This window comes from Lynx rufus, unplaced genomic scaffold (assembly GCF_022079265.1).
Source record: "Lynx rufus isolate CCGP_SWC_20201006 ecotype Redwood Valley unplaced genomic scaffold, mLynRuf1.p SCAF_6, whole genome shotgun sequence".
Lineage (NCBI taxonomy): Eukaryota > Metazoa > Chordata > Mammalia > Carnivora > Felidae > Lynx > Lynx rufus.
In genome coordinates, this window is record NW_025814878.1 from 23,130,924 (window position 1) to 23,157,521 (window position 26,598).

Sequence of the window (26,598 nt, forward strand, 5' to 3'; positions counted from 1 at the left end):
TTTTCAGCTTGTTTTTTCTGATGCCCCATTCCCGTCCAAGTAGAGGCTTTAAGCCTCAAGCCTTGCAGAGGTCTGCAGCACTGTGAATACATTAAGTTCTCTGAGGTCTGTGGGAACTGGCGAAAAACAAGGACTCGTGCATGTGAGGGCTGTAGTTTATGGGTAAAATTTAAAGTGCTGAGTTTGGTTTTAAATGGAAGGAACTTCCAGGAAAAGATTTGCTTGGAATGTAGGTGGAATTGGTGGAGAGCTTTAAGAGCTGATAGACATCCTTACTGGATCAAAAATATTTCCTATGTGCCTAAAATTTCCACAGTTTGACTTGTGTAACGATCTGATGCATAACTTACAGTAATGATTATTTTAGATGCATTAGCATCACAATTTAACAGTTTACTGCAATGGACACTTGAGAATAAGAGTGAAAATACGTTTTGGAAGTGGGGAGTCAAGAAGCATGGGACCCGGGGCCACAAGGGATGACATAGCTCACAGAGCATGGGCTCTTGGGATTGCAAAGGGGGTGAAGGGTAGTGAGCCAGACTGGAAGGGTCCTAAAGGTTGATCCTGCCGACTTTCTACTCTTCAAGTCCCAGAGAGAGTGTGAACTAACCTGCTCTTCAGCAGCCAATAGATGATGCTTATTAGTTTCCTTCTACGCTATTTGGTTTTGATTTGATTTTGAACTACAAAGTTAATACAGGCTAGTTAAGGGTCTATAACAAAGCCGTTACCCGATTTTTCATAATTTTTCCATTGGTAATTACCTAGTAGATTAGTCATGATTAGAGTGTTTATTTGGATTCGGCTCTTCATTAAACCTCCACTTTGGATCTTTCAAAAGCTGTGGGTAGATCTTCTTTTCTTTGTGACTTGGCAGAGATGCCAAAAGTATTTGTTTAAAATTAAAACTGAATTCAACTCACCAATTTGTATACTAGGAATTGAATCTTTCTGTTGATTACATAGTGGACTGATTTCCAGTTCAAATTTCTGTTCAAGGTCACCTAAGAAGAAAGAAGAAGAAATATTGGTAATCTAGAATTTGTAAAAAAAATGAGTTGCTACTTTTAACCCTCTAGTTCAAAGAAGTTATTCTGAGAATTACCATTCACTGCTTTGTTCTCATCAGGAACCGCCCCCACCCCCCCACTTGCCCTGCCTTGCTCTTGTAGTTTCCATGAAAAGTTAAAATATCAGAGCGTCAATGACCATTTACAATAGGTTCCTTGTAAACAGGTACGCTCTGGGACTAGAATAAACTTTGACCAAGATATACAAAAACAAGGATACAAGTAATGAGCAATTTCCTACATGAAATGGAAGTTCTGGCTTTAAGTAACACGTTAAGATTTTATGCTGCCCCTGCCTTTCACTCTGCCTGACCCTAGTCTGATTTCCTCTGAACAACCAGGAATAGTAAGTAGGTAGGAGACAGAGAAGAGGGACTAGAAAATCTCATTTGAGGAACATCCTGGTCTGTAGCTACAAAGTTAATCAGAAATAAAGATTTTTTTTTTTAAATTTAAATTCATGTTGGGTAGTGTTCATAGGGTAGTGTTGGTTTCAAGAGTCGATTTTATTTTTAGTTATTTAAAAAAAAATTTTAATGTTTATTTTTGAGAGAGAGACAGAGAGAGACAGAGTTGAGCGGGGGAGAAGCAGAGAGAGTGGGAGACAGAATCTGAAGTAGGCTCCAGGATCTGCGGTGTCAGCAGAGAGTCTGATGTGACTCGAACTCATGAAATGTGAGATCATGACCTGAACTAAAGTCCAACGCTTAACTTACTGAGCCACCCAGGTACCCCAGGAGTAGATTTTAGTTATTCATCACTTATATACAACACCGGTGCTCATCCCAACAAGTGCCCTCCTTAATGCCCATCACCCATTCAGCCCATCCCCTCCTCCGCCTCCCCTCCAGCAACCCTCAGTTTGTTCTCTATATTTAAGAGTCTCTTATGGTTTGTCTCCCTCTCTGCTTTTATCTTATCTTATTTTTCCTTTCCTTCCCCTATGTTCCTCTGTTTCATTTCTTAAAAGTTTCTTATCTTTTATTCTGATTTAGTTTCACCTAATGGAACTAACCTTTAAAAAAGTATAAAAATCAGACAAATATTTCTTTTTAATGCCTTTGTCAGCTAGAAGACCAAAGAAGAAATGTACCATGTAAAGCTTTATCAGAATACCTTATCAGTCCTGCAGGGGATGAAAAATTATGGGTAATTTTTGCATTGGGAAAACAGTCTGGTTAATCAGTAGAGAAGCTAGTCCTCAGAAACATTAGCTGAGTTCACAGCTGTGAATGTACACCTCTAAACCACAGGCAATATAAATGTAACATTTATATCATGCTTACTATGTGCCAGGCACTATGCTAAGCATTTTACATATGTTAATTAATTTAATCCTCATTACAACTTCATTATAATACCCACTTTACAGATGAGGAAATGGAGATGAAAGGAAGTATTTTCACTCAAGTCATATTGCTAGTAAAAGGGGGATTTCAACCTACGAAGTCTGCATCCAATGTGTCTGCACTTAACCGTTGAGCTAGAACTTAAAAGATGCCACACATTTGTCACTTGTTCTAAGATTGTAGCCATGCCTCCCATGGTCCCCTGAGGCCTGGTTATTCTCAAGACTGATGTGAGGAAATCACATGGCTTAACCTGAGGAATTCAGGGAAGTGAGATGATAATAGTCTTTTGAGGACAGAGCAGGATGCCATTTAATATTAAAATGAGTTCTAATATTAAAATGGGTTCTACTCCTTTCCTCCATAATTCTGTTAATTATGATTTTTCAGTCAAGCTTGACATTTTAGAGGAATCTTCTTTGATTTCTCCCTTCCATTCTCTCTCCATATTGAGGCGTCAAATCCTGTTTATTCCTTTCTTGGAGTATCTTTTTTCCCTACTTATACTCTGCCTGACTCCAGTCTGACTTATTAATAACTCATTTTTGGCCCCTGGTGTACAGGGGCCTCCACAAATCCTCACATTCTCATTTTCTGTGGATCCAAGTTGTTCTGTGAAGCAGGTCCCCTTTTCAGTGCCTTTGTCCATTTCCACCCCTCCTTATGTAGACCAGCAGTGCCCAAAAGGACTTTCTATAATGACAGAAATGTTCTCTGCACTGCCCACTACAGTTACTTTTTTGCAATTTGATCAATAAAACTAAGAACTAAAATTTGAATTTAATTGTTTAATTAATTTAAATTTTTCTAATTACAAGTGCTTCATGAGTACCCTGTTGGAAAATACAGGACCCTACGCATCCTTCAGTACCCAGTTCAGATTCTGCCTTCCTGAGAACCAGATCTTCTCCCGTGACCTCCACCATTAGAGATCACCCAATTAGATCATTTATTCATTAACTTATTCAACATGTACTTATAAAGCACTGTGTATTTTAGATTCTTTGTTCATCAATGTAGAGAATACAAAGGGGAAATTGCATAACTTCGCTCTTTAAGGACATTTACTTCCTAGTTTTTTGAGGTTATTAAACATTAACTATAATTCTTGTGTCCTTTGTGACTGCCTCAATGGGGCTTTGTAGAGAGGGAAAGTAACAGTTTTGCTAAGGTTTACACAAGGCTGGAAGCAGATATTCAATACAAACTTCTGGGAATCTTGGTGGATTGAGACGATATCAATTCATAGCTACAAAAGGACAGAGATTCCACTTCCTTGAAACATTGAGAGGAGGGGGTCAAATGATGTATAGAATCCTAATCTCTGCTCTCAGAAGTTAATGCTGTTTTCCTAATTCATGGGATTTCATCTTCTTTTCTGCTATCTCCTCAACCGTGATTTTAAAGGTTTTCCTTTGCTCAACATCAAGAACCATTAAAGATACTTTGGCCAAGACTATGAGCAATCTGTGGAAACCCAAATCCTAAACTGAGAGCCAGAATCAGATTAATCAAAATGATGTGAATCATGCTTATAGGATTACAAAAATTAATTCAGTATGCAGGATAGGCAGTTTGGATGACCAGAGAGTCTGGTCTTTCTCTTTCTAAACAGACAGAACTTCTGCTCAACCATAATGCTATTAAATAAGAAGGACCCGACATACCCTCTCTGTATTCCTTTCTCTGCCTGACATGCCAGAGCAAAGTGCATGGTAGCTCACCTTTCGTGGTTAGAGTTATAAATGTTCTAGGTTGTTCCATCTTACAATGCTGCACGTGCATATATTATTAGACAACACCTGGTTTTGGTGAGATCTTATGGATTACCTTCCTTTGATCCACGTAGTTAGTAACTTCACCACGTAGTTAGTAACTTCAATACACCCATTCCATGGGCCTTATTTTTGGCACAAGTGACATGGCCTGTTTCTCAAGTTGCTTATAATCCAAATAGGATGCAAGATAAGCAAATGAAAGGGTTAAACTGCCACAGTGCCAACTGCATGGCTGAGTCAAAACCACAGGGACACAGTAGAATCTCTTTCCTGTCCCATTGTTTGATTTCCAAACATGAAGATCTTAGCCCTTCTCTCATGTTGCCATTTCAGTATTTTCTATATCATAAAGAAAATACTTATCTAATCTAAACCTCCTGCTCCAATTTCATCATATTTCCTTTGTTTTCTCTCAGAGGAGATTTTATATCATAGGCAACTAGAACTGATCTTTTGACTTCTAACCACTCACACTCAATTGAAATGAAATTACACAGGGTTGTGGGCACTTCACGAGCGCTTTTTCTCTGAGTGAAAGAGACAGTGGCCAGAGCCTTCTGGCCCCACATGAACCCAATCCCTTTTGCTTTGTCTTGTGTCTTTGGGACCATCTCAATGTCACTGACACACCTTTTGATGGAAGCTTCTCCAAAAGGCTCACCGTTGCTACTTGACCTCCCCACGGAGCCGGTATGTGGGACCCTTCAGGCTTCATTTGTTCTCAGCCTCTCAAACCCGATCCTGTCACTAACATCAGGGCACTGCTGTACCTGAACAAACATCCTGAGCACCGAAACCAGGTCTGAAGAAATAAGGCTGGGTTTAAAGGCCGATATCCCACCCAGTGTCAAGATCCTGTTGGCTAATTCATTGCCTTATTTCTGAATGAGGTTAATGTCTTAAAACTTATACTCTAACTCGGGGCCATTTCTCTTCTCACTGAGTATGTTTGAGAGGATGAGTTCAATTCTTGGTCAGCTGTGCTCTGTTTCATTAACTTTATTTAAGAAAGACAGGGGAAGGACTAGAGACAGAGTCTGAGTCCCGTCAGAGTGGAAAACATTGACCCCAAATGGCATTTAGCCTTTAGGCTGTGCTAAACTCATTAAAATGAAGGTCAGAGTAAAAATCAAGCTGTCCCTTACATTCTTATATCCACAGAGGAAAGTCATTAAAAAATTACACACATACACACACACGCACATTTATCTCCCACTTTTGCTCATTTTTATCACCTCTCTTTACTACCTGTTTGCACATAGTAAGACATTGTTATTTATTTCTAAGTTATTTCCAAAAAAGGTCTGGATGGTTTGCAAGAGAGTGGAAGAGAAAGGTTACGATAATAAGAGTTGATGAAAGAACAAATGTCATGATAGATTAGCCATTTCCTGTTTTATTAGGATAAATGCCTAAAAGGAAGAGGGGCACTGAAAACTCAGCTGTCAGATCAGTACTAACCTTGCCTGTAGAATTCTTCACAGACCCTTTCACTCCATTGCTTGCTCATCTCCCAAATTCTACAAGGATTGCAAATGTCAGCACACTTCAAGGCGATCTGAGAAATGACAGGGCAGGGAGAGATGGTCAGAGGATGATCCTTCAGCAGCAAATGTATCCGAAGCCCAAGGGGCTGTCCGACCCGCCAGTGTGCCTCAGGTACCAAGCCCGTGTTTACAGAGTGCCTCTTCAGGAAACAGCACTTACTCACCGCCGCACAAAACCTTCATTCAGAATTCCCACTTTATAGCTATGAGAAGGAGAGAAGAGCCACCGTCCAAGGACACGGAGCTTCCTGGAGGAGGCTTGGGGTGAGTAGGCCAAGGAAAGCCATGGCCTGGCTCCTTCTACTGCCCCACCCTTCATGGGCAAGGAAGCCGCAGGGGCCCGGTCAGGCTCAAGTGAGATCATTTGGACCTCATTCTCACAGTGGCCACATTGACAGACTCCCTGTATCGCTTCAATTTATTTGCCCTCCTGTGCCCGTGTCTGTGAGTAAGCAAGCTCATACTGCAGTCCAGGGAGCTAAGTCCTATCAAACCTTGGAGTGTGTTGTTTGCAAAGCTAACTCAAAGCTTACCGCACCCTGGTCTGGATCGGGGAGGCCAGCTTTTGTCAATAATGCTGACCCTAAGAGGGTTACCATGAATTCCCAGAAAAGTAGATTCTCACCCTTCCTCACCAACCATCGAGATGGGCTCCTGGTAGCGTGCCCTGCCCACCAGCAGTGACTATTTGTTTTGATCTAGTTCCTTGGCATCACAGAATCACTGGCATCTGGGAAAGCCTCAATCATATTAACTTACAAATTTGATTGTTCCTTTATTTCCCGGTTAATGGGGAAGCCAGTAACTACGGGAGTAGGAAAGGGGTAGAAGCGTCCTCCAGGTTCTGCCCTTTGGGAATTCATTTACAATTCATTTGCGTCAGCAAGCTTTCCCTTGGAAATGCAAATGTTCAGGCCAAATCTTTCAGCAACTCCCAACTTGGCTGGAGTCAGGAAAACCAGATACCTGGTTGATCGTTGTGACACTCAGGGACTAGAAAGACTAGTTTGGAAAAAAAGAAGGAGGGAGACGTAGTTCTACAGCTGGGAGGGAGGTATTTCCTGGGAAGGATGGGGCACTTTGGACAGCTGCAGGGGGCATCATGAAAGCATGGGACAAAAAAACACTATTCTGTTCAGTCTGCAAGGTGCGGTTCAGTTTCCCTGGTCAAAGTTGGTCTATGTACGTGAATCCAGGGTCCTTCCATCCAGTCTTTTGTGCCAAGAGGAAAGAAGGAAGACGAGAGAAAACGGAAGATCAAGAAAATGGCTGTGGTTTGGAGACCAGGTCAGACTTCCAGTTCTGAGGTCCGTTTGTCCTCTTCTTCTCCTGCCACAAATGGCTTCTTGCCGTGGAAAGAAGCCGAAAGCACTGGGCCTGATACGATTCGGTTCATTCAATTAACCTTAACATAGTTTATTTATTAGTGTCTAAAAATGGCAAGACTAGGTAAACATGTTTGTGAGAATATGAGTTTAGCTAGTAACAGGAAGTAAAGCAGGGTTTGATTAAATAGGTTTTATATGAAGGAACGGCTACTCGTTTTTCAGTTTTTGTTTGTACCATAGTTAACATGATATATCTTTGTGTTACAGAAACAGTATTTCTAAATCTCGCAGGTATGACCGTGGTCAATTTTACATCAAGCCACAAAATGTTGTAGATTCTTACTACATACAATTCCCCAGCAGGGCTACTTTGTGGGGCACCAGTTACCAGATAAGGAAAAGTGAGATATTATCAACTTACTGACATGAAACCCAGATTTTGCTTGCTTGGAAACCGCTTAAAAATTTCACATGTCTCGGAGCTTTCAATAAAGTAGGTCACCGCTCTAACTTCTACCCTGGGGGATACTCCATCTCACATGTGCTAAAATTATCGATCATGTCCCCAAGTGCTTTTATTCAGCAAGGATAAGGGCCTTTGTTGTTGTTGTTGTTGTCGTTTACCTGAAGCATAAAGTGCCTGTCGTGTACATCCTCCAGTCTTAAATCTTCATTGTGGAGGTGAGCTTTCAATCTGGTCAAAAATTCATTCTGCCTATTGATGTCTGTTGCCAAGATCAAGGAGCCCAGCTGCTGTTCAATATCCTGTCTGCATCCACAAGAGGGAAAGAGAAAACACACACACGAAGCAAATACTTTTGAGGTAGGTGATTGATTCTGTCACCATCAGGTGGTTTAGAATCTCATTTCTGCCTTTGATTCTGTTTGTTACTCAGAGTCCAGTCCCTCCGAGCCCAAGGGCCAGTCTGTCCTCCACCGCCACTTCTGTCTTTGGTCAGGAGCTATGCTAGTAACTGTAGAGAGTGATTGAAATCGCGAGTGAACAAAGTTGTGGTAGTTTACACGTTGCCACGGTAACTGTGCGTCTAAAAACTGAATGCATGCCTTAAGTAGGACACAAAACGACTGACAGAATCACAGAAGTTTAGGTTGTGCTTTTAAAGAGCTGAAGCCAGCTCAAACATTCAGATTTGCATGGAGAGAGAAAGGGCATGATAATTAGTAATAATAAGGAAGACAATAATGGCTGATACTACATGGTATGGAAAGATCCATCAATTGAACAAAACAGACTGGAGAAAGTTACTGGAACTTCAGAAAGAATAATAGGTAGTTAAGACACTTAAAAACCAACGGGCAAGCAATATGTTAGTCGACAAATGGTATGTAAGGAAAATGAGACATTTTGGAAACATAAGCGAGTTAAAGCTTTACCTCACACATAGAAAGTAATCAATGGAAGACAAGATCCATAGCAATTTTAAAAATTAATCTTTAAAAATTAAGTATATTTAGGTTTGTATATAACACCTTCTGCATATAGCAGTTTATATTAAGTTGATGTTGCTTAAGTTTGAACCCGTTCTTTACTCCTCTGCCCCCCCCCCCCCCGCCAATGTTTTGGGCATATGGGTCATACTTTACATCCTTTTACTTTGTAGAGTGCATTGAGCACACAGAGTTTAATGAATAGGTAGAAAGTAAATGTCTGTAATCACCAGCCAGGTTGAGAGCATGAACAAACAGGCAACTGCATGTAAGCACTGGCCACTGTACTTCCCACCACATCCCTTTTCAGACTCTTGCATCACAATTATTCTTCCTACAAAAGTGATTTATAACACTGCATCCCATAAAGACATAAAAATATGGTATTTTATTTGCAATCCATAGGGATGCGTAGGAGGCTCTCAGGAAATGAGTATAACTGAGCAACCAGCAGGATTAGTGTTGGTATTACAGAAACAAGTCTGGTCCTGCGTTCTTCCTCCTTTTTTCCTTCAGTTTTGTTCTTCCTCGTCCGCCCTCTCTCCTTCTTTCCCTTCTCTTCTTTCTTTAGCTGCCCCTGCCACTTACCTCCTCCTCCTTTCTTCTCTTTCTTACTTGATTTCTTACTCAAGTTTTCAGTTCTTATTTTATTTTATTTTTGAGTGACAGAGAGAGGAAGAGTGAGACAGAGAGAGTGAGCACAAGCAAGGGAGGGGCAGAGGGAAGGAGAGACAGAACCCCAAGTCTGATGCAGGGCTCCAACTCAGGGACTGTGAGAGCATCACCTGAGCTGAGATAAAGAGTTGGATGCTCAACTGACTGCGCCTCCCAGGAACCCCAAGGTTTTAGTTCTTTTGCATTTAATTCTTTTGATCTTTGCAAGGACTATAGCAAAAAACACGGGATTCTATTCCATGCATGAAGATTGGTTTTATTTCATCCCAGGAGGTAAAAAGCTATCAGAACTGAAGTTCTTCCTGCAAATTCCACATTCCTCTGGGTGCTAGGGAACAGCACCAGATAGTATCACAGGGCCGGGAATAAGCACGAGCCAGAGCATACTGCCTGTTCTATATAGACGCAACTTGGCACTTGACTTTAACTTATGCACCCTTCGCAATTTTTCAGAAAGAAGGGTGCAGGGATCTATCTACTCTTTTGACTCTCTTGGGCCCTGTGCATTTAATTTAACAGATCAGAATTAGTGGTGACCTTGGAAGATGTTACAGCAGCTAATTAGGGACCATGTGGAAAGTGAGGCAATGGCTTTGGATTTAGTAGGGCTTGGCCTAAATACCTGGGCTAACAAACAGTGGACCAGGAAACTAGTATTTCCCCTTCTGTTTAAAATGCAACAGACATAGGTAAATTAATGGCCAAAACAATGGCTGCGGCCAATTCAGTTACTTAACAAAAGACATTTCAGGACAGAATTTCTGACTTCTATTTTTGCTAAGATTGGCAATTTCAAAACAAACTTGATTGAACTAGTGTTAAATCTAGCTTGAGATCTCCTGTGTTCCTGCTTGATAAATATTTATTATTTGGATCTTTATAGGAGGACAATTTTGCTAACATAACAGACAGGGATTTGACAAAGTGGAGCATTGATGCTGAGGAGTGTGAAAGCTGAGAGCTGTTTATTATCCTTTTTCCTGATGTCAGGTCATAGACTATCCAAGGCCTGTTCAAAGCTCAGGGAGAGATGTGGATTCTGGGCTGCTGTAACTGACACTGAGTCTCCTCTGATCGACAACCAAGCGCAGGCAGGAGGCACAGCCGGCTGGCTCCCTGCCATCAGCCCTGGGGTCTCAAGCATGCCCTAGAGAAAGCAGCTTATCTCCAACGTGTGGACATCAGTATGTTTCATCTCTACGCCACTTACGTCATTTCCTTTGGCAAGTGAGCAAGAAGCCTTGATTCTCGAAGCATGCCTATTGTAGATCGCCAGTGGTGATTCTCCAGCACAGACATATTCTAGAAAGAAAGAAAATTAAAGCTATAAATGAGAGAGAAGTCAGATTCTGATCTTTCACACTGAACAGTTTCACCGAGTGTTTTCATTTCAGCCAGTTGATACTTGCTGACAGAGAGGCAGACGAGAAAAGACACATGAAAGAAAACCACCACAAGGCCTATCATGATGGTGGGATAGCGGCAGGGCTGACCCTTGTGACTCTCCGTTGGAGGACTGAATGAGAGTCTATTTCTGGTGTCATTTTCTCTTGCCAATGCCCCCATTTTGGGTAGCTCAGTCAGGCAGCACTCAATGTAGACGAAAAAAAGCGAAGCAGGTAAAAATAGGTACTAATGGATTCCATGTGGCTATATATATACCAATCCAAGATTATACTATACTACTCAGCTAAACAGAGGCAGGTCCCACAACCTCTACTTTGATCTACCGCACTGACCATCGTTTCTTTCTTTTAAAAAAATTATTTATTTATTTTGAGAGAGAGAGGAGAAGAGGGGCAGAGAGAGAGAGAGAGAATCCAAGGCAAGCTCCATGCTGTCAGCCCAGAGCCTGACGTGGGGCTCGAACTCACGAAGCATGAGATTGTGACCTGAGCTGAAATCAAGAGTCAGACATGTAACCGACTGAGCCACCCACGTGCCCCCTGACCACTGTTTCTTAATACTGATAAGAACCTTCTGTGTCTGAACCACCTCGGAAGCTGGTGACGTACTCAGATTTCTGAGGCCCGGTCAATTCAGTTTTGATTTGGTAGGTTTGTGGTAAGTAATTTGTATGTTAACTCAAGTTTGAAAACCACTGCCATGGAAGCAGTACTATCAATAATCTTCATGACCAGTATATTGGCCTGTAGCCCATTAGGTCTGAGTTTGAATCCACAATTACTTCCTTCTTCAATTATCTTGATATTTCTTCCCTTGTGGGAACCTCTACTATGTTCCATCTCTCTTCTGACTTTATTGTTATCTTACATATGCTGCTGTGTACACATTAGCTAGCTGGTTAAATGATGACTATTTCTTACAATCCATTGTGCTTTATTCTAATAGAATAGAGCCCCTCTAGTCCCTAGGAAATATTTTTGCTCTATTTTCTTATTTATTTATTCATTCTCCATTTTTTTCATATGGGGTTATAAACTTACACAAAACACAGGAAGATCGATTCATTAAAAATGAGGAGGTATTGCATGATTTTGCCTATCTGAGGTACTCAGAGTCAAATTCATAAAGACAGAAGATAGACACGAGCTGGGGTAATAGGGAGTTATTATGTAATGGGTACAGAGTTTCAGTTTTGCAAGATGAAAAGAATTCTAGAGATGGATGGTGGCAAAGTACTTAATGCCATTGAACTCTACACTTAGAAATGGTGGGCCGCCTGGGTGGCTCGGTTGATGAAGCACCTGACTCTTGATTTTGGCTCAGGTCACGATCTCATGGTTCGTGGGATCAAGCCCTGCATGGGCTCTTCGTGGACAGCACAGAGCCTTCTTGGGGTTCTCTTCCCCCCTCTCCCTGTCCCTCCCTACCTCTCACTCTCTAAATAAATAAATAAATATTAAAAAATGGTGAAGATGGTGAACTTTGTATTATGTTAATTTTGCCACAATCAAAAAAAAAAAAAAAGTGAGAGGGAAGAAGCAAGGAGACTAAACGGAGCCAGGAGACAGATGGGGAAACATTCCATTATCATGCCCACCCCCCACTATACCTGAGTCACCCACACAATGCTCAACTTCTTCAGCAAATGAGAACAGAGAACCATCATGAGTGATACAGTCTAGGGTCCATTAGGAAAAAGCAAGTTCAAGAAAACGTCAACTGTTCTTGATTCTAATGCCAGACAATGATTTCTCTCCAGGACTTTGTAGAATGAGCTTCATGAGGCAGAGTCTTGTATCATCAGGTCCTCTGTTTAGGCTGTTCTATTACTCTTTGTTTCTCTCCTTGCCAAGAAGTTACTATTTATTCACCACTTGACTATGTTTGAAGCAGTGATGAGATTTTGTCCCTTTTATCAACTGGTCTATTATCTCCTTTTGGGCACGAGCCACATACAACACAAGAGAATGTTTATTATAAATCACATGCCAGACTAATTTGTTTTGACTGTAAAGATTTATGAGAGCAAAGAGTGATAGGTTAGTGTGATGTCATCGATGTTCTATACTGCTGTGACATTTAGTTCAGTCACTCATCAGCACTCACTTGCAAGACTAATTCTTGTAGATGTGGCCATGGGTGCCCTCATGTGAGTTTTTTAAGGGGCCAGAAAACTGTAACAAGACCTGATGATAAATGACACCTTATCCCTGTTGAGTGGAAAAAAGAGCATCTGGAGGATTGCCTTAAGCATTGTTATTCATGCCTGCCTGATTTTTACATCTTCATTAATAATTTTCCTGAAGACAGGATAAAAGGATACTTGAGAAATTGGCTTGTGAGACCATATTTAGAGATGAGCACCGGGGAAGTGGAAGGGAACTGAGTGAGCCTGGAGGCTGGCACAGAATAAAAGACAATAGAATACATGATTACAGTCACAACTTTTCGTGGAACAGTCATTATAAATAAAAGTATATTTTGGCCAGAACTGTGTTAGAAGTAGGAGTACTTCAGTGGATTCCAGACAATAAGAAAAAGAGGGGGGGGGACTAACATTTATGAAGCACCTACTGTGTACCTGCTAGTACAGCATGTACTGGTTTACATGATCTCATTGAATCCTTACATAACTTTCTACTGTTTTTATCATTAACTCACAGATACTAAAATCTCAGGTTTCTCTGAAGGGCTGCACAGCTAGCGAGTGGTTGAAGAAGGCCTTAAACCCAGGCCTGCCAGATCTCAAGGCTGAAGCTTTGCACACACCCCTTGCTGCCTCCCAAGAATTTCCTCTGTGTGGCCATATCCAAGCATTCAGAAACCTGACATTTATAAACTGATGAAGGCCTACAGTTATGCTTAATTTTCCACAAGTTACCTATAGTTGCTGCTTTAAGGTCTATGGTTGATGATTTTATTTTGATGTCAGTTTCTAGCCCCACATTGGAATCTTCATGTTTACCTTTAAATTTAGTTTCACTGCGAAAACTCTTGTAGTGGGAACGTTATGAGTTGAGTAGATTGAAGCTGTGTTGGGGGAGAACTCATCTGGCAGCCACTTTTAGCCCTCATGTGTGATGAGACCTGTTGGTCTCATGTTCTTGCAACACGGAGTCACTAATGCCCATCCCTTCCTTTCATTGAAGTGACCCTTTTTCAGTGCTTTATTATCCTTCTTAATTCTAACCTACTTCAATCTGTCCTCCCTACAGCTTCCAGAATGTGACTTGTTCACTGGACAGGTTTTTTTTTTTTTTTTTTCCATCTCCTTAATCATTGGTTGAAATATAAACTAATATTTTTTGACTACCTATTAATATGCCAGGTGCTATGGTGGGTACTGACAATGGAAAGATTAATAAGACAAAATTGCTGCCCTCAGGGACCTCACTTAATTTCAGTATGATCATGCCACCTGCTTTCTCCCATGCCCTGCTCTAAATCCTACATGATTCTTTATCAGATAAATTAAGGCTAACTCCTTAGCTCAGCATTCAATGCTATCAGAAAATTGTCCCAGCTGCCATCCTGTTCCTACATGTTTGAGATAATTGAATATCATCACCTCTCCTTTCCTCTAAAGCTCTTACAGTCCAAACAAATGGTGCTGTATTAGTAAGACGATAATGTATTATTGATGTAATTATTAAATTATTAATATAGGAGTCTCCTTTCAGCGCCTTTTTGTTAAGTTCATGTCTTCCAAGGTGATTTATGATCCTCTAACCCCTCTTTCTCTGTATTGACTTATCAAACTATCACCTGTCTCTCAAAGTCCACTTGAAATACTCCATCCACAAAGCCATTTAGAATTATTCCGGTCAGAGGCAGACTTGCTTTTTCCCTGAGTCATGTAGCTCTTTCTTTTGGCATTCCTCAAGTCCCGAGTCCTGCTAGACTCAGTGCCATAGATGTATGTCAGAGTTACTCATGCACTTACCAGATTATAAGCTACATGTGAGTAGAAAGTCTGTCTTGTTCCTTTTGTATCCAGTCCACTCTAAGCCTTGCACAGAGAAAGTGCTTTCTATTAATTTACAAAATACATTCTTGGACAAATTACTTGATTTCATTCAATAAATACATTGAGCACTTACTATGTTCTAGGCACTGAGTACATCAACAAACAAAACAGACAGAGAAATAGTGGTGGCAGGGATGGGGAGAGGCAGATAATAAACAACAATTTACTACTAGAAGATAGTAAATGCATGGAAAGGAGAAAAGATGAGCAGGCTAGTAGAAATTTGAGAGCCTTTGAGGGTGGGGCTGGTAAGGTAGTTGGGTAAGAGGTAAGATTTGAACAAAGGCTTGAAGGTAAGAGAGTGTGAGAGAGAAAGTATTAGGATAAGAAGTCGGACAATGAGAGACCAGATCATGCATGGCCTTCTGGCCGTTGTAAGGATTTTGGTTTTTACTCTGAGAGAGATAAGGGGCCACTGCAAGAGGAAGGAAATTATGTAAAATTTAAATAAGATCACTTAGGAAACAGGAACCCTCTTGCACTATTGGTGGGAATGCAAATTGGTGCAGCCACTCTGGAAAACAGTGTGGAGGTTCCTCAAAAAATTAAAAATAGACCTACCCTATGACCCATCAATAACACTGCTAGGAATTTACCCAAGGGATACAGGAGTACTGATGCATAGGGGCACTTGTCCCCCAATGTTTATAGCAGCACTCTCAACAATAGCCAAATTGTGGAAAGAGCCTAAATGTCCATCAACTGATGAATGGATAAAGAAATTGTGGTTTATATACACAATGGAGTACTACGTGGCAATGAGAAAGAACGAAATATGGCCCTTTGTAGCAACGTGGATGGAACTGGAGAGTGTGATGCTAAGTGAAATAAGCCATACAGAGAAAGACAGATACCATATGTTTTCACTCTTAGGTGGATTCTGAGAAACTTAACAGAAACCCATGGGGGAGGGGAAGGAAAAAAAAAAGAGGTTAGAGTGGGAGAGAGCCAAAGCATAAGAGACTCTTAAAAACTGATAACAAACTGAGGGTTGATGGGGGGTGGGAGGGAGGGGAGGGTGGGTGATGGGTATTGAGGAGGGCACCTTTTGGGATGAGCACTGGGTGTTGTATGGAAACCAATTTGACAATAAATTTCATATATTGAAAAAAAAATAAATAAGATCACTTAGGCTACTATGGTGCAAATGGACTTTGGTGGAAATAAGTGTACAAGCAGGTGTAGCAGGCTATTTGGGGGGTAAAAGCAGTCATCCCGGCAAGAGACAGTGAAGACTTGTCTTGGTGGTTAATCTGGCTCTGCAGGGATGGCTGCAGTGTTTTGGGCCTGAACAACTGGAAGGATGGCATTCCCATCACCTGTGGTGGGCAGGCTGTGGGTGGAGAGGGTTTACAGGAGTTCAGTGTTGGCCAGGTCAAGTTCGAGATACCTGCTGGACACGTGGGCATTACAGTGGAAATATCTAACAGCCCAAGCAGTGACCAAAACAAGAAAAGGGAAGTAAAATACTCGCATGAGTGTTGCAGTGATTCATGGACTGGAGACGGAATGTCACATAAAGGGAAAGACCGTGCCGATTCATCATTCTGATAGTCTCAGCTTTAAAATCAAGCATCAGGTGTAGTGGAGACTACTCAGTGTTCACCCCCTCAATCTGTTTTCTTTTTCTCCTTACTCACAGAGCCTCAGTTTTTACCTGGTCTCATGGCTGTCTCAAAGATAGCATTTTCCAGCCTCCTTTATAATTAGGTGGCATCAGTTGGCTACATTCTGACTCATTAAATGTAAGCAGAAATGTTGTGTGGGATTTCTGGGAAACTTGTTTAAAGGGAACTGACTTCTCTGGCAAAGGCCTCTTTTGTTTTTCCCCATTCTTCCTTCTCACTGTCTGGAACGCAGAAGGGATAGCTAGAGCTCCAGCAGCTCTCTCGGGCAATGATGACAAGTGTCACATCCTTGTGACGGTAACCTACAGAACTAAAAGGACCCTTGGTCCCCTCATCCTTAATTTTGTGAAGCCCCTGTGCCTGCTCTGACCTGCCAACCTCCAGGCTTCTTTTATGGAGGATAGAGATAAACTTCTGTCCTTGTTTACATCACTAATGTATCAAGTAATTTAAAGTTAATTTACTACCTTCCATATTACGCCGGAAGAGTTAATGAAAAGCCTTCTCAATGTTTTGACCTATAAGAATGCTTGGTTTTTGTATAAGGGTGATAGCAAAGAATTTTATGAGTCCAAACAGTGTCACCTAACAAAGTCGAAAACGTGCGTGTGTGTGTGTGCACCCACCCACCCATACCTGTTCCCCACCTTCCACGCACACTTCTTCTAAGACGAACCACTGCTATCTGCTGGGAAAGACTTTCTTAGTTCTCTAAACAGAACTGACAGCTCCCTCTTGCACGCCCCCCCCCCAAGCTTATCTCCTGGTGTTCAAGACACTTCATAGCAACTTTGTTCACTGGCTGGCTCCCACATATCAGTGATCTTCCCAGGTGTTTGTTCATTTACTCCTGAAAATAACTTTGAAAAACTATGCTCTTCGTGTAGCTTTTAAAATCGGTATCTAGGGGCGCCTGGGTGGCTCAGTCAGTTGAGCGGCCGACTTCGCTCAGGTCATGATCTCGCGATCCGTGAGTTCGAGCCCCACGTCGGGCTCTGTGCTGACAGCTCAGAGCCTGGAGCTTGTTTCAGATTCTGTGTCTCCCTCTCTCTGACCCTCCCCCGTTCATGCTCTGTCTCTCTCTGTCTCAAAAATAAACGTTAAAAAAAAAAAAGTTTAAAATAAAAAAAAAAATCGGTATCTAAAATAATGGATTTCAGGGTGCCTGGGTGGCTCAGTTGGTTAAGTGTCCGACTTCAGCTCAGGTCATGATCTCGCAATTTGTGAGTTTGAGCCCCGCATTGGGCTCTATGCTGACTGCTCAGAGCCTGGAGCCTGCTTCAGATTCTGTGTCTCCCTCTCTCTCTCTGCCTTTCCCCTGCTCTCTCTCTCTCTCTCTCAAAGAGGAATAAACATTAAAAAAATTTTTAAATCATAGATTTCAATGGTAACACAAGATATAATGCTCTGCATATTTGCAACTACTGGTGTTTTGTTTTATTTTATTTTATTTTATTTTATTATTATTTTAAAAATTTTTTTTAATGTTTATTTATTTTTGAGACAGAGACAGAATGCGAGTGGGTTAGGGGCAGAGAGAGACGGAGACAAAGAATCTGAAGCAGGTTCCAGGCTCCAAGCTGTCAGCAGAGCCCGATGTGGGGCTTGAACTCACGAGCTGTGAGGTCATGACCTGAGCTGAAGTCGGACGTTCAACCGACTGAGCCACCCAGGTGCCCCTACTACTGGTGTTTTCATATAAAATCATCGTATCACTCTTTTCTGTATTAAATGTATCTAAGGAAATCTAAATACCAAAGGCATTTAATCCTCATTTATCACCTGTTGAAAAAAACCACATATGAATAATTTATTCTTTGAGTTAGAATTTTAAATGGATTCTTTTCCTTCTAGAACTTATATTTCCATTCTATTTCCCCATAGAATTTTATTTTAATGAAATATATTTTTGTGTGTGAAATTCTTTTATTGTCACCTGATCATATTTCTCTGCAACAGAAATAAGTACATACATGGAAATTTTAATTTAAAAAGTATTTCTAACATCAGGCTCTCAGTAGGAAATGTTTTTCCAGCTTTGAGTTTACAATGCAACTGTTATTATTGATCAAAATGCATGTATGTTGCAAATTTGGAAAGAAAAATTGTGGCTAGGAACAAAACTTTTCTGGCAATACGTCTATTTATGAGATGGTTGGGAGAGTGATAATCTCTCAACTGTAGGAGACTTCCTTTAATATTTTTAGTTGCTCCTTTGTTGGGACAAGATACAATATGGGTGCAATCAGGCAATATGCAATATGTGGGGTGGGTGAATGATGGGCTCTTCTTTTGTAAAATGAGAAGAGCAGAAATACAGAAGTGGCTTGACTGGTCTGCAAGCACAGTCCAGGCAGGTCAGTGTAAGGACCTTAAGATGCATTCTGTTACCCCTCTTCCTGCCTGTGTGCCCCCATGGAAAGGCTTTGTGTATTCCCCTGGGCACACAGGCCTGGTCTGAAAACTGCTGCCATACATGATTGCCATTGAGAACAGGGAGCATATCTTATTTATCTCCGTGCCCTGCTATGTGGCACAGTGCCACTTAAACAAGTCAATCTTTGTTGAGTGGATATAGTAATTAATTTCTGAAACCTTAAAGTTCGGTAGCTACAAAAGCTTAAATAACTGTTACAAGAAAAGAGTCCTGTTAATTTTTTTTTAGTCAGTATCTGAAAGAAGCCAGACTTGGGGTCTTCTGATGGGAAATCCTTATATTGAGGTGCAAGTCAAAGAGATTTTTAGAATTATTACAGCAATGGGCTCTTTCCCACTACTCATTCGTAGATATCCAGGATCAGACATACTCCAGAAATAACATATATCAGATAGCATTTGTCAATTCCAAGGTAAACAAATCAGAAAATCATCATAAATAATTTTTCATTCAATCCTTTTCATTCTTCACGTGATAAGAACTTAATGATCAACAGGAAGTGAAGTGTGGAAGTGTGTGTCTTGATTTTGTGGTCTCCCTGTCTGAATGTTATTGACTCTGCTTGTCAGATTTCCACTCTGGGTCTCTGCATGTACTTGCTGTTGCCAATATTTCTGATCTCTCAGTGTTACTCAGGTTCTGTCTTTGTTCATGCATAGATCCAATCTGTCCATCCATCCATCCATCCATCCTTCTGCTTACTCATCCAGCAAACCTCCTACCACCCAACAAATATTCACTGAACACCAGGACTGTGCCAGATGCTGAGGATACAGCAGGGAATGAGGTAGGTTTCCAGGAGCTTTCAGACAATTTGGGGGGGTTGGGGGTGGGGAATGTGGACTTCTGACCAGGCAATGGCAATTTAGAGACATGAACGCTGTGATAAGGAAAGTGATGAAGGGCTTTTAACTCTTACAGGAAAAGCATGGGAAATGGGCTTTTATTTATTTACTTTTTTGAGAGAGAGTGAGAGAGCATGAGCAAGGGAGGGGCAGAGGGAGAAAGAGAGAGAGAGACCCTCTTAAGCAAATGCAGAGCCCAATGCAGGGCTCGATCCTATGACCATGAAGTCAAGAGTAGGATGCTTAACTGGCTGAGACACCCAGGCACCCCAAAAATGGGCTTTTAAAGAAAAAGAAAGCTTTTGGGAAAAAGATATGTCCAAATTGAGCTCAAACGGATGAGTGAGAGAGGAATCAGAAAGTACAGTCAGTGGAGAGGAATACATTTCATTAAAATCAGCACAAGGAAGAGCATGTGTGTGAAAACCTGTAAGCAAGAGGGATACTTCCTTCCCTGTTTTATTTTTTTATCACTAAGAATGATCACTTTTAACCTATTACAAATTTTACTCAGTTATTGTGTTTCCCCTAGTTGAAAGCAGGGGTTTTTATTTGTTTTGTTCATCTTCTATATTCCCAGCACCTGGTGTGTATTAAGCACTCAATGAATATTTGTTGAATGAATAAAAGAGTGAGTGATATGTTTGGGAATCTAAAAGTAGTTCGGACTGGATGATGCACAGAGGCCTAGTTGAGTAATAGCAGGAAAAGAAGCTGGAAAGCGTAACAGGGCCAGATCACAATAGGGTTTGCAAATCGTGTTAGGATCCTTGGACTCAATCCTGAGGGAAATGGGGTTTTAAGCAGTCACCCGTGGGGTCAGACTTGAGTTTCAGGAGACTCATCCTGGCTGCACAGCAGAAGGAGTTGGGAGCCAGGCCAGGCTGTGTGTGGACAAGGAGATAATGTTGGTGCAATGCACTCAGGGGAGAGGCTGCAGTGAGCAGGTGCGGACATCCTGGTGCTTCATAGGAAGCGGCCAGTTATCTGTGTCCTCGCTAACAGGAGGATGGCTCAGTGACCATAGGCTCACCTGGCCTTCACAGTGGCTCAAAGACTAGTAGTAGCAAAGGGCAGATTGAAAAAAGAAGAAAATAATCTGAAATGCTGGTGAAGATCTGAACACGGGATGAAATGACCCAACTTGAGTATCTGCTGAAATCCCCGCCCTGTTGGGAGGCCTGCATCAGGGACCACATCGGCTCAGCAGTGTCGCACCATCTCCACGACAGTGTGCTCTCATGTCCCTAACTCTTCATATTTGTAATTTCAAAGACGATCGTCAGCTTAGAGTTGAAAGAGTGTATAGCTACCTTTGTAGGTAACAAAGCATATTGGAAATAACGAGGCTTATTAGAATTTTAATTCGGAAAAATAAAACTCTTAAAACCCGTATGGCAAAACCTGTATTTCCCTTTTTGCGGAATTGTCAAGATATCATCCACCCCAAGAAGAAAACAATCCTTTTGTTCCTGAATAGCTTCACATCTGGCATTTAATAAACCACCAACCCAGGTTTTCAAATTAAATCAAGAGTCTGTTTGTCAAAGAGAATCTGGCAGAGCAGATTTGCTATCCTACAAGGCGGCTTTAAACTGCCCCCCCCCCCCACCATTCATCACTTTCTTTGACTAAAATCTGTTGATAAGCTGAGAGGTCTGGTGTACCATAGGAATCAGAGTGAATGACACCTTTTAAAACAGAGGACACAGGAAGAAAAACAACAATAGGAACATCGTCTGTGTCTTCATTTTTAATTGCTCATGAACCAGAGAAGCAAGACTCTAGGAGATCACGGAGATGCTGAGCTCTTCCCTAACAAGCCAGGTGGTCTCCTTGAATCCTAAAGACCGTGGCCCTTGGAAAAGCTGTAGCACTGCCATGTTTACTGCCTGTTGCAAGAAATCTTTTTCTTGGTCAATCTGCATCTTCCCAAGACACTGCTCTGAGACCAAGGAAACTGGACATTAAGTACTGTCCTGTGGGGCAGGCCTGTGTTCAGGTGAGGGCCACGGACAGGCAACATGCCAGTTACCTCACTGTGAACAGCAGAAACTTTATGAAACAGAAGATCCAATTTAAGCCTCCTTCCTACAATTTTCACACTACTTGCCAAAAACACCTTTCAGACTGCAGAAATTGTGAGGTTATGTATAATCTTGGCAGTTGCTTATTTGAGTAGCGGTCATAGGACCATGTGGCAGGCTCTGTCAACTTCATATTTATGGCTCAGAGTCATTAAGAGTAAAAAGTGGTGAAAAATGCTGACCTGCTCTTAGTGCTTGCGATAAGGAGCTAAGAAAAATGATTATAAACTTCTGCAAGACAGTATAGAATGTAATATTATGAAACATTATATTAGGCTATAAGGAACAATTAATTATTAATTATTTTATTCATTAGGTTGTTCTGTCAGTAGTTAGTTGGCCTCTTCTCGAAAGAAATTAAACTTGAAATTGAGCTGCGAGTGATTCCTTCTGCAATTGTAATAGTCAATATCTTATCTGATTCAATGCTTACTTTGCTCAATTGCTGAGCAATTGTGTGTTGGGGACTTGCAGGGTGGAGGGACACAAGATAAATGCTTAGTTCAATCTCTCACATGTTCCTTTCTCAATCCACCATGGACAACTGGATGGCTTCCAGTCTGATGAGAGAGGTGCCAGGTGGAAGTGCCTTTATCACTTTCATGTTGAAGTTGGGTTGGCAATTCAGCAAATGAGTCCGGTCCAGATAGCAGACAATGGGAGGGAGCCCTCTGACCTGGCCTTCACTCCAGCTGCCCTGGCTCTCTCTTTATCTCGGGGCAGAAGCACAGGCTGGGAGTTATGCAATGATCTTATTTATTAGAACTAAAAGAGCACAGCCAACAAGAGGAGGGAGAGGAAGCTCTCTTCTATTTTATCTCATTTATAGTAAGGCTAGATTGTAGCAAAGTCACGCACAGGGTGTTCTCAACCCACATAATTCCTGGCACATCTTCTCTACTGGATTCTCATTAACCAAATGTGTGTGTGTGTGGGTGTGTATAATTTTTGTGTGTGTATATATATTCACAATATATTGTGTAATATATATAGTGTATATACATATTTATAATACATTGTGTAATATATATAGTATATAGACATATTTTTTACTCATTACCATGGTTCTTAATATTTTCAGAATCTATAACTCATTTTAAAATATGAGTGTAAGTTAGGGATCCTTACCCTAGAAAGACTTGCATAGGTATATCCTCTGGAAATCTGCACACAGTTTCCTAAAAGGTTCTTGGTAGGCTGAAAGTCTACATTTGCAAAGATTTTAAATATCACGTGTTGTTAATGGTCTTGCTCAGTTTATGTGTTATGTGGCACACTCTTTTTTTCTTGAAATTGAAAACCTGAAGTTATGCCAAGTTGCTCTGCAACCTGGTGCAGAGAAGAGATTTTCTGACCCACGTCATGTTCTGTACAGCTAATGTACAGTTTCTACAAAAGAGAGAATATACACTTAATGAAAATATACCCAAGACACTGCTCTGAGAGCGGGGATGGTTTATGGCAGGACGATGCCCAGCTAACGGCCACAGACACAGTCTATTTTTGGTTATTCTAGGGTTGTGGGTTTTAATCCACAAAGTACCCCAGCTCATGCTGCCTCTAGGGTGCCCTTCTCAGCTCTGCTACTCAAAATGCTACATGCCACGGCTCAGTTTTCCATTCTTTCTCCAGCCAAGCCCTCTGCGGAATCCCTTTCTGTCTTTGCATCCCACTTTGTATCTACACACCATCGGAAGAGTACTTCCCAAAGTCCCTCCCACTTGAAGCCACTTGGCTCTAACCCCTCTGTCTCCCTCACTGCAATAGGAAAACCTGGTGGAGAGCTCTTAGTGTCCTACCCACAGAAAGGAGGTGATCAATGTGAATTTTAGAGACAGTATGTATAATGCTTAGTCACTTTGGCTCTGGAGACAAAAGACTTATTCCAGCTTTGCCATTAATCAGCTATTTATTTTCAGGAAAAACACTTGAATTTCCTAAGTATCACTTCTCCTCTTTCTGAATAATAGGTATGATAATAGTATCCACTTAACTGGACTATTGTGCAGAGTAAATAATATAATACATAAAAAGCGTTTAGCACAGTTTTTGAACCATAGTAAGCATTGAACGAAGGTTAGTTATATAATTTGTTGAACTGTATTGGACGTAGAATTTTCATTACCTTTTTGAAATTCCCTCTGATAGTTAATAAATAATGGTATATAGCCAAATATAAAAGGCATCAGCAATTTTGGGGGCAGAATTGAAATCTCATAATATTTTCAGGTCCTCTTAGCAATTTTTACTTTTAATATGTTAGCTCCCAATTTGGCTGATAAAAATTTCAGCTTTTATCCTCGTCGGCTCTAAGATAGTAGACATTATGTTGATGATACTGTGCGATCCTGGTTTGCCTTTAACACAATTTTTACAACCTGAAGACCAGAATCTCTATCTAGCTTCCAAGAGATCCCAACACCAGTTGAGCAGGATACTGATGAAGACAATATCTCGTATATGGTTTTCAAGTCCTATATCCCAACTTCTTTTTAGTTATTATGAAAAGGATCCTTGTCTTTCCTATCAAGGATCAGGCCAGACAATTCAGATGGACAAATTTACTGCTAGAAAAAATACTGGCTCACTTTATTATAGTAACATTTTGGATACAAAGAACAGAGCCAGTATTTATTCTTTCAAGACTTAAAAAAATTATATCTATACGTATATCTTTAGCTAAGTCCCCAAAACTTTCAAACTGAGATTAAGTCTTCTCAGATTTTGCACATTTTGAACATCTGAGTTTGAACAAATGTTTGAGGGCAGAGATTACATTTTATCCATCATTGTACTCCTAGATCTTAGTGTAGCATATGACATATGCAATAAGTAGCTGCTGATTAAAAACACACAAGACTGTATGTTGCATTGAAAAGCCTGAAGAATTTGGTTGTACTGGAATGTTTATCTTTAACAAGGAGATTAAAATAAAACTATTAAAAGTTATCTGCACTTGAAACGTTTGGGTAAGAAATTCATTTTTTTGAGGACAATTTTAATATCTGAACAAGATAGACTAGTGTTTTTATTTTGAGAATAATTTTTTGTTAATTAGCAATGAGTACTTAATTCTTATGAAATTCTACAACTACTTTCTTGTTTTTAACATCTGGCGTATTTCTTTTTAACTTCCTGCTTAAAAGTGAATTCATTACACGTTTTATATATATTACATGTCAAAGTACAGTTTTACGACTCTCATTTTATGTACAAATCAGTCAGTAGCAGCTGATACTCTCATTGATTGATTGATTGATTTTGAGAGAGAAAGAGAGAGAGAGAGAGAGAGCACATAAGGGCGAGAGCAGGGAGAGGTAGAGAGGGAGAGACAGAATCCCAAGTGGGTTCCATGCAGAGCCCGACTTGGGGCTCTATCTCACAAATCGTGAGATCATGACTTGAGCCAAAATCAAGAGTCAGAAGTTTAACTTACTGAGCCATCCAAGTGCCCCACAGCTGATACTCTCTTAAACTTCTTTGACATAATTTATATGGTGACGAGAAACTAGAATTATGTAAGCATTTACTTTATATGGGAATGGATCAAGTAGCCAATTTTGTTGATTGATTTCCTTTGTCTAATAGAAGACATTTGAAAAAACCAGAATTGACAGGAATAGAAAATCCATCTGGGGGCTTTCAGTCCCATTATTCAGGTCTATGTTTTTCTAAGTAATAAATTTAGCTTGTGAGATGCTTTAGAAAGTTTAGCTTTATTTTTTATTTTTCTTTGTTCAATTTATAGCTCATCAACAAAATCTTTCTTAGTTCTGTCATCCTGTCCCCTCCATGTGGCTACATCTATCCAGGCTCCGGGTGCTGGCTGGCCACGTGGATCCATAAACCTTGGAATGCCAGTTCCTACTGATGTTAAAAGCTAATCAATTGGGGGCGCCTGGGTGGCGCAGTCGGTTAAGCGTCCGACTTCAGCCAGGTCACGATCTCGCGGTCCCTGAGTTCGAGCCCCGCGTCAGGCTCTGGGCTGACGGCTCAGAGCCTGGAGCCTGTTTCCGATTCTGTGTCTCCTTCTCTCTCTGCCCCTCCCCCGTTCATGCTCTGTCTCTCTCTGTCCCCAAAATAAATAAAACGTTGGAAAAAAAAAAAATTAAAAAAAAAAAAAAAGCTAATCAATTGGATGGAGAAAGGCTTTTTTTTTTTTTTTTTTCAAGTTCCACTTGTGCTTTATAGGGATCTGTCAGGAATTTTTCAGCACTGTGTTTTTTCAAAAGATCTACTAAAATTGAGATCAATGACTACCTTGTTTGCAATGATTTTGTGACATCTCCAAAGACCCATACTAAAAATTCTGGGAGTTATTCATTTATGATTTAACGTTTACTATTTTAAATAACATCAGAGATAAAAGTTCTCCAGGCCAACCTACTCATACTGCTGACCTATTTTAGAACAAAATATGCCTATTGTCTTTGATAACATACTCTGACCTAGAGGCCAGTCAAGTTCAGAAATGCCTTAAAGACATAAATTTGAATTAGGATTGGAGCTGGGAAGTATCGTTTATAGAGGTCCTACAAGGACTGGCTTCAATTGGCCGTTATATATGAGACGGTGTCCAGGGAGACAGATATTCTCACATCTGAGAGGGTAGGCTCAGAGATCCTGTTTTACATTGGACAATTTCATCTACCTTGTGATACCAATTTAATCTACCTTGGGATATCCTAGACCTATTTCAAATCCATGCTCTGTGGCTGTGGTCACTGAGGCTGGCCCTGAAAAAAGGTTAACTCCAAAGATGAGACTCAGGCTCCAGGACTGGGCCTAAGGCAGTTGGCTGAACTGTGCCTCAATGTTGGGTTCCCTTACCTGGTATAGATTGGCGAGATGGTGGTTAGTTTTGATCAAAAATGGCTGGTTCACTCCTGGGTGGTCAACATCGTGTGCTGCTGCAGCCAGCAGTCCAAGCATGATGTCCAGGGGTGTGAGGAAGCTGGCGAGCTGTTA

At 40.9% G+C, this 26,598-nt stretch overlaps 1 protein-coding gene across 1 annotated transcript in view; it reads right to left on the bottom strand.

The window, feature by feature from the left end:
- PDE7B (phosphodiesterase 7B) overlaps positions 1–26,598 on the bottom strand; it is a 141,394-nt gene that overhangs the window by 6,899 nt on the left and 107,897 nt on the right. The window contains exons 7-11 of the mRNA XM_047102309.1: positions 26,461–26,592; positions 10,410–10,501; positions 7,700–7,844; positions 5,662–5,758; positions 927–1,007 (exon numbers count right to left, since the gene is read on the bottom strand). Of these exons, the coding sequence (XP_046958265.1) occupies positions 927–1,007; positions 5,662–5,758; positions 7,700–7,844; positions 10,410–10,501; positions 26,461–26,592 (547 nt within the window). The remainder of the gene's footprint in view (positions 1–926; positions 1,008–5,661; positions 5,759–7,699; positions 7,845–10,409; positions 10,502–26,460; positions 26,593–26,598) is intronic.